This window comes from Triticum dicoccoides, chromosome 5B (genome assembly GCF_002162155.2).
Source record: "Triticum dicoccoides isolate Atlit2015 ecotype Zavitan chromosome 5B, WEW_v2.0, whole genome shotgun sequence".
Classification (NCBI taxonomy): Eukaryota; Viridiplantae; Streptophyta; class Magnoliopsida; order Poales; family Poaceae; genus Triticum; species Triticum dicoccoides.
Genome location: NC_041389.1, coordinates 478,936,263 through 478,945,183, shown reverse-complemented (window position 1 = coordinate 478,945,183; position 8,921 = coordinate 478,936,263). Strand labels below are relative to the sequence as shown.

Below are 8,921 nucleotides of genomic sequence, written 5' to 3'. Positions count from 1 at the left end.
CGAAGACGTGCCGCTGTCATTGACCCTCCTCCCTCATGGAGTCGCAAAAACTTTATTGTAGTAGAAAGTAGGAAAATCTATAGACACATGAATAAAGGCCACATAGGATCAATGCACCGGAACAAGAACTGTTGCCAATGAAGAGACACGTAGATCGGATGGGTCCAACCTATAGACACATGAATAAAGACGAATGAAGATCGGATCCACCGAAAACAAATGCCGACTGAATCCCATGAGATTAGCGAAGACAAACCTCCACAAACCATTCAGAGACGCTATTTCATCTTCAGAGTCACCGTCATCCCATCTCTTTAAGCACGACACAAACGCTAATAAAACTCACAAAATCACCTAAAAACGAAGCCCTTCGTAAGCAAAGGTCCACGTCTCCGTGGCATCGCCCTGACGCCCTAAGACCATAAGAGGTAAACCAGCCACGGTGCCTCACGCCTCCGTGGCATCGCTCTAAGAGATGAGGTAGACCGGCCACGGTGCCAGCGTGAGGCGCCAGAAACCCTAAGGATGCTCTTGTAGGAGCAAAGGGGTACAACATCGTGCCCTTTACAAGCCGAACAAGCAAAGTTAATCAACCGATCACATGGCAAGCTCCGCTTCTCTGTGAAAGTTGACGAGTCGCTAGGGAAAGTTCGCCATGAACAGCTTAAAGAAGGCAAAAGTTGAGTGGTAGAACTAAAAAAATTGTACATCACTCTAAGCTCCAGGATGTCTTTCATATATAGGAGTAGTATTATAAACACAAACACACATTCCAGTCCCATTGACCACTATCATTACAAAATGATCATCACAACAAAAACCCGGAAATTCCTGTCTTTTTCCTTCTTTTTCTTCAGGACATGCGGTAATAAATATGAATGAAATGGCCTTCTTATTTTTCGCGATAAATAACAAGGGCCACGAATTTTCGGAGAACTCAGCACAAAAACACACTAGTTCACACACCTTATTAAGCTGCCAATGCCAGCGCCGAGGCCACGGCCACCGCGGCCGTCACCCACCCGGCGACCGCGGACGGCGCGGCGCCGTCCTTGTCGGCGGTGGCGTCGTCAGACGAGGAGTCGTCGGGCGAGTCCGCGGTGGAGTCGTCGTCGTCGTCCGAGGGCGAGGCGGCCGCAGAGGGCTTCTTCTTGGTGGTCTTCTTCTTCTTGGGGGCCTCGGGCGCCGGCGCGGGGGCGATGTCCTTGGCGATCTTGTACAGCTCCTTGGGCTGCAGGAACTTGGAGATGGCGTAGACGGCGAGCGGGTCGTCGTCCTTGATGGTGTAGGTGACCGACGCCGAGTTCACCTTGGTGTCGAGCTCCGCGGTCTCGCCGTCCTTCTCCACGTCGAAGCTGTAGTCCTTCTTGGCGACGTTGGAGGTGGCGAGCGTGCTCACCTTGCCGCTGTTGGAGGTGAGCAGCTGCAGCGAGTAGTAGTCCGGCACGGCGTGGTAGAGCAGGATGGCCGTCCGGCCCTTGGCCGTCAGGTTCTTGTACTTGGGCATGAAGGAGGCGACGGCGGAGTCGACGGGGCAGAAGAGGGTGAGCCCGTTGTCCTTGGTGGCGTTGATGGTGCTGTAGGCGTCGGCGTCGGCGGCCAGCAGGCCCGCGAAGCTCTTGCAGTACTTCTTGGAGAGCAGTTCGGTGATGTTGACGGGCGCCGGCGCCGCCACGGGCGCCTCGGCCTCCGGCGAGGCCAGCACCTTGCTGATCTGGAGCACCGCCAGGTCGTAGGGGATCTCCTTGACGGACTTGACGAAGGCGGAGGACGGCGCGCTGTCCTCCGCGTCCTCCGCCGTGAACGTCACCTTGCCGCCCCGGTGCTGCGTGATGTTCACGTACCCGGACATGCCGGGGGCCGCGCCGGACTCCTGCACCACGACCATTAACCCATTTCAGTTAATTGCAACGAACAAGGAGTACTAGCTAGAAAGGTTTCGTACTAGCAAGAAGATCATAATTAAGCATTTGCAGCTGAATTGATGGGAATTCATGTAGCTAGCTGATGCTGCACGAACCAAATTATTGAGCTCACCAACTTCATGCCCATGTTTTCAGACAGAGATACAATAGCCAGTAGGAAAGGATTGTCCATGTTTTGTTCATGGTGATCCATTAAATTCGGCGCTTAATAACAACCAATTACTTTTGGAGTTAGTGAATTCCGTGGCAAATGTGTACACTAGCTAGTACTCCAATTAGTAGGCCATCTTCATGGCAAATGTGCAGTAATCACAAAATTATTATTACAAACGTGGAGTACAGTGTTTTGGCCTCAATCAAAAAGACAAACTGAAGCAACCAGTGGGTTGTTGACTCGACAGCAAGCCGGCAACATACACGCTCTCCACTTCGTTACAAAGAGGCAATCTTATCTATCACTCCAAGGTTTAAACTAGTTTAAAAACGGCGAGATCCAGCCTGGGGAGATCCAATTCCCATCATTTTCAAATGACCCGCTAGTCGAGGGATTCGACGGGTCGATGATTGACCCATAAAATCGGCAGAAAGAAAGGCCACTTGATCGACTCACGGCGACCGTTGTGCACTACGCTACACTACACTCACTCGACAGCTTCATAATCACGCAGGCCAATAATTTAGTGGTAGCGGAGAGACTGGCCGGCATGTGCATGTGCATGTGCGCCCGCATCAGTGCATAAAACCATTGCCGGCCCGGCCTCGCTTCGAAAGCGACGTGTGTCATGTCAATATCGAACCAAAATTAGTTAGTGGGTCGTATTTTTCAGCCAAGCGACATTATCATTTGTTGATGGGAGTACAAAGACACCATTAATTCCCCATTTGGGTGGCCCATATCTGCTTGGCACTAGTATATCTCTAGCTTTAAACTTTGATTAGTGGCTTGGGCAGCAGGGCAGGGCAGGGCATCCAGCACCATGGATGGGAGCTTTCACTATTCTATCCGGAACCCCATCCACCACCAACTACTACTGCATCGCGAAGAAGGAAGAAGAATAATGAAGCCGCGCTACAGCTGAGCGATGGTGCAGCTTTTCTGCGAGCAGCAAAGGAGCAGCTGGGAAAATGGCCCAGAAATGGATTCAAGATGTGTTTCTGTTAAGGAAAAAACAGCATACGATGACTACTGCTGTTTTAAGAATAGACGTTTCTCTTTTCTTTCTACAATAGAAAATGTTTTTTGGGAGGAGATGCAATCAGTTCGTTACAGCTAAGTGCAGCTTCAAAAGCTCAAAGCTAAAACTGTCCCAAGTCCAATGATGAATACAGTGACTTAACTGACTTTAAATTAAGGTTGAAAGGTTAAAAAAATTGTCTCATGGACGGTGCCGACAAACTTACTCCCCTAATTTCAGCCTCACCGACAGGAGGATAGCGTGTCCCCGCATGTCAGCGTCTCCGTCTCGGAGCTGAGACGAAGACGGAGGAGAAGCACAGCTCGCCGGCAGATGGGGCCTGGGTCTATCTGTCGGCGACTCTTCTAGTAGTAAGAGCAGGGTGTAGCAGCAGCGGGGAGGGTAGCTGGCCGGCGGTGAGCGAGGACGAGGGTGGTCGGTGGTAATAACTTGGTAGGGTACGGTACCTGGAACATGGAGGAGCATGCGGTGACGCCATGCGCGAGCTGGTGGAGCTTCTTGCCGCCGTAGTAGTCGACGAGGACGTGAATCTGGAGCATGTGGCGGATGGTCTGCAGCGTGCGGCCCCCGCCGGCGAGGCTGCCCATGTCGCCGTTGGCCACGACGAGCACGGTGATGGTGCGGCGCTTGTTGATGTCCTGCGCCAGCCGCGTCTGCGTCAGCAGCTTGTTGAACTGCGAGTACTCCGGGTACGCCGCCAGGATCTTGGTGATGTTGTACCCCTCCGCCGCCGCCGCCAGGGCCAGCACCGCCAGCGCCACCAGCAACGTCCGCCGCCGCGCCTCCATCACCCTCTCCTCCTCGGTCGTCGGCGTCTGGAGCTTGGCCGCTGGTGTCGTCTCAGCTCAGCTCGGGATGGAGTGGGGTGGGGCGGACTGGTGGAGAGCACTGAGCCGAGCTGAGCAGAGCACCACTGAGTGATGGTGTAATGATGGCCCAGTGCTGGCTGGGCTATGTAGTAGGGGTAGCTGTGTGCACGTAGCGGCAGCGGGGTCTGGCAGGGAGGGACGGGAGTCGGTGGCGCAAGTGCCCCTGGAGCTGCGGGGTAATTACGGGGATGCCCTTGCGGGGTGACGGTTCTGCTGGGCGCACCCGGCTCTAGCGAATCTGGGAGGCGTGTGAGGTTGGAAAGGGACAATTTGGGGCAGGAAAAGAAGAGAAAGGCCGAGGGGGGCCGCCAACACGTGGCCGTGACCTGGCTTGCTGGGGCTTGGATGGATGGACTATGATGAGGCTCTCGGAGCGGCTAGACACTGCACCGGTTGTCCTCGCCCTGCTACTGCTCTCTTTCCATGCATCGCGTGGGAGTAAATGGTGGCGCATCTCGAATCGCGTGTCGTGTTTGTGGTCGTACTCTTACGCCTACATTGCCTGATGCCGTCGCCGACGGCCGAACGGGATGAAGCCGATCGAACATGCTAAAATCATTGATCGAGGATTAATTTTCGTAGGGATAAAATAATGTAAGTCCGGAGGTTGTACGAGCCAAAGATGGCGTCCGACAGAAAGACTTAGAGCTTTTTTTTTTTTGCGGGGACCTAGAGCATGTTTAGCGAGACTATGTGGCTCGAGATTTTTATTTCTACCTCCAAAATAAAAACAGCAAGTTCGAAATTGTGATTTCATAGCAACTATTCCCTTGACGATAATGCCGTGGTGGCCGCCGGTTCCCCTCTTTATACCATTCACTACCTACTTATCGAGTAGATGAAAACGTAGTGGCAATCAGGGTTAGGAAGTGCACCAGCCTCCGGAGATCGATGGCCCAGGAGGTGTTTGCTCTGGTCCCATTGGGGCGCTACATTTGTGCTTGTTCCCATTCCCTTTCTCAGTTCATGGCGTGCGGCGCCGTCGGCTTCCTCGCCCGACAACATCAACGGGGAACACGCCCGAACACCGAGTTGTCGGTGCCGCCCGGCTTCCATCCGATGGTAGCGGTGTTGATGCCATGACCCCCATGAACTGTTCTTGAGAAAATTGCCATGGGTAAACAAAAATTAGCTTGTTTCTCTTTATCTAATAATTGAGACACATTTTTCCATGGCCTAATCAATGAAACTACCATGTCCTAATCAACTAAACTACTATGGCCCTTTGGCATATTTTTGATGTTTATTGTCGTGGCAATGTTTATGATCTACCATGTTTTTATATGTCTTTTGTATGTAGTTCTGGGTTTGTATTTTGCTGATGCACTTTGTCAACATTTAAGCAAGGGAAATGTCTGCTCCTGTCCACGCACAACTTTTGCACATGTTTGTCCCATTTTTGTTCGAATCAAATACACTAACTACCGCGGTTAATTTGATACCTAGTGGCTTTTTCAGTAGTTTTTTATAAGTGATGAGCTTTGTTGTCATATCTTGGGATGATGCAACAAGTTAACAAACCGTGTTTCACAATCCTTTTTGATTGCTGAAACACCTTTCAAATTCAGATTTTTTTGTTTCTTAAAAAAACATGGCAATATTTTATATTTGTTTTTGCCATATTTTTATAGATAGTTTTGCTATAGAAGTTTTGCCATGTTTTGAAATTGTTAATTATAGTACATGGCACAATTGAGGGAAGAGTTCTAAAAACCGTGACATTTTTGTCAAATGCCATGGTATTTTATTGTAAAAATGCCACGGAATTTTTCTATTAAGAGCATGTCACTTTTTATTTATTAACAACATGGCAATAGTTTTAATAAGAGCATGGCATTTATATTATTAAAGATCATGGCATTTTTTTAAAGGCCGTGGCAAATTTTATTATATTTTTCACAGCAAAATAGTTAATTAGGCCCATGGTAGCTTCATTGTATGTAGCATGGATTTTTTTTGTCCATGGTAATTATGAGATCATGGTATTTCTATTTAATTAGTCTATGGTAGTTTTAATTAGGTCATTGTACTTTTATTATAGATAGTGCCACATTTTTATAAATTAGGGCATGGCAATTTTTCTTAATTGCCATGACATTTTTGTAAAAATACTAAAATAGCATTGCATTCATGGTAATTTTTCATAAAAATCCCATGACAAATTGTTATTATTTTTTCCATGGTAGTTTCATTGTATGTGCCATGGCATTTTTCTATATTTTGGCCATGGTAATTAAAAGATCATGGCATTTTCTATTTATGTAGTCTATGATAATTTTCATTAGGTCATGGTAGCTTTACTATGGGTAGCATCACATTTTTATAAATTAGGCCATGGCAATTTCATTTTGTGGGTAGCATGGCACCTTTATTAATGAACATAGAGTTCATTTTAGGTAGCATAGCCAATTTATAATTTAGGCCATGGCAATTTTTTTTAATTTTACTCCATCGCATTTTCATTAATTTGGCCCTGGTAGTTTCGTTGTATGTTCCATGACACTATATTATTTGGGACGTGAAAATTTTGTTGGGGAACGTAGTTATTTTCAAAAAAAATCCTACGCACACGCAAGATCATGGTGATGCATAGCAACGAGAGGGGAGAGTGTTGTCTACGTACCCTCGTAGACCGTAAGCGGAAGCGTTAGCACAACGCGGTTAATGTAGTCGTACGTCTTCACGGCCCGACCGATCAAGCACCGAAAGCACGGCACCTCCGAGTTCTTGCACACGTTCAGCTCGATTACGTCCCTCGAACTTCGATCCAGCCGAGTGTCGAGGGAGAGTTTCGTCAGCACGACGGCGTGGTGACGATGATGATGTTCTACCGTCGCAGGGCTTCGCCTAAGCACCGCTACGATATTATCGAGGAGGACTATGGTGGAGGGGGGCACCACACACGGCTAAGAGATCAATGATCAATTGTTGTGTCTATGGGGTGCCCCCTCCCCCGTATATAAAGGAGCAAGGGGGGGGGGAGGTGCGGCTGGCTAGGAGGAGGCGCGCCAGGAGGAGTCCTACTCCCACCGGGAGTAGGACTCCCTCCCTTCCTTGTTGGATTAGGTGAAAGGGGGAAAGAGGAGGGAGAGAGGAAGGAAAGGGGGGGGGGGGCGCCCCCCTCTCCTTGTCCTATTCGGACTAGAGGGGAGGGGCGCGCGGCCCTGCCCTAGCCGCCTCTTCTCTTCTCCACTAAGGCCCACTATGGCCCATTAAGCCCCCGGGGGGTTTCGGTAACCCCTCGGTACTTCGGTAAAATCCCGATTTCACCCGGAACACTTCCGATATCCAAATATAGGCTTACAATATATCAATCTTTATGTCTCGACCATTTCGAGACTCCTCGTCATGTCCGTGATCACATCCGGGACTCCGAACAACTTCGGTACATCAAAACACATAAACTCATAATATAACCGTCATCAAACTTTAAGCGTGCGGACCCTACGAGTTCGAGAACTATGTAGACATGACCGAGACACATCTCCGGTCAATAACCAATAGCGGAACCTGGATGCTCATATTGGCTCCCACATATTCTACGAAGATCTTTATCGGTCAAACCGCATAACAACATACGTTGTTCCCTTTGTCATCGGTATGTTACTTGCCCGAGATTTGATCGTCGGTATCTGAATACCTAGTTCAATCTCGTTACCGGCAAGTCTCTTTACTCTTTCCGTAATACATCATCCTACAACTAACTCATTATTTACAATGCTTGCAAGGTTTATAGTGATGTGCATTACCGAGTGGGCCCAGAGATACCTCTCCGACAATCGGAGTGACAAATCCTAATCTCGAAATACGCCAACCCAACAAGTACCTTCGGAGACACCTGTAGAGCACCTTTATAATCATCCATTTACGTTGTGATGTTTGGTAGCACACAAAGTATTCCTCCGGTAAACGGGAGTTGCATAATCTCATAGTCATAGGAACATGTATAAGTCATAAAGAAAGCAATAGCAACATACTAAACGATCAAGTGCTAAGCTAACGGAATAGGTCAAGTCAATCACATCATTCTTCTAATGATGTGATCCCGTTAATCAAATGACAACTCATGTCTATAGTTAGGAAACTTAACCATCTTTGATTCACGAGCTAGTCAAGTAGAGGCATACTAGTAACACTATGTTTGTCTATCTATTCACACATGTATATGTTTCCGGTTAATACAATTCTAGCATGAATAATAAACATTTATCATGAAATAAGGAAATAAATAATAACTTTATTATTGCCTCTAGGGCATATTTCCTTCAAATTTATATGTTTTTATAGAGCATGCTAGTTTTGATTAGGCCATTGTAGTTAATCATAGGTAGCACGACATTATAATTAGGCCATTGAAATTTTATTTGTTAGACCCTGGCATTTTTATCATAAGCAACATGGCAATTTTATTATTTAGACCATGGGAAATTTCATCAATAAACTGCCATGGAAATTTATTATTTATATGTTTTACCCTCAATGTAGTGTCATTTTCCAAATATAATTTTTGTAATTTGACATGACAAATTTTATGGATTTTTTGTTTTATTTTTCAAAATCGCGGGAAAATGTTTTTTTTTGCATAATATGCATAGAAATAATTTTCGTTGGCAATTTTACCTTTTCAGAGTGTGGCAATTTTTTTTATCGAATAGCAATTTCTCAAGGGAGCGATGATTTGGGCCTTCGGAGTCTGTAAGGCAGCTGGGTTTGCTGCTGGGTTGCCTCAAATTACTGATAATGGCCACCTATTGGCGTCCATGACCAAAATTTCTAGCTAAGAGCATCTCCAATAGTAGTCCTAAAATATGACACTAGCAGTTTTTTGCACTTTTGGGGGGAAAAAGGCCTCCAAACAGCTGCCATATCATAAAAAAACTGGGCAATTTTTTTGGGGCTGCCCAAAAAGAAGGCACCAAGTGTTGCAAATA

At 47.3% G+C, this 8,921-nt stretch overlaps 1 protein-coding gene across 1 annotated transcript; it reads right to left on the bottom strand.

Annotated features, from left to right (window-relative positions):
* Positions 1 to 702: 702 nt before the first annotated feature.
* Positions 703 to 4,065, bottom strand: LOC119310965 (fasciclin-like arabinogalactan protein 2). The gene is made up of 2 exons (XM_037586586.1): positions 3,568 to 4,065; positions 703 to 1,873 (listed from the first exon to the last, which is right to left on the bottom strand). Exons 1-2 carry the CDS (start codon positions 3,907 to 3,909, stop codon positions 971 to 973), a joined length of 1,245 nt encoding a protein of 414 aa, XP_037442483.1. The 5' UTR covers positions 3,910 to 4,065; the 3' UTR covers positions 703 to 970.
* Positions 4,066 to 8,921: the final 4,856 nt, after the last annotated feature.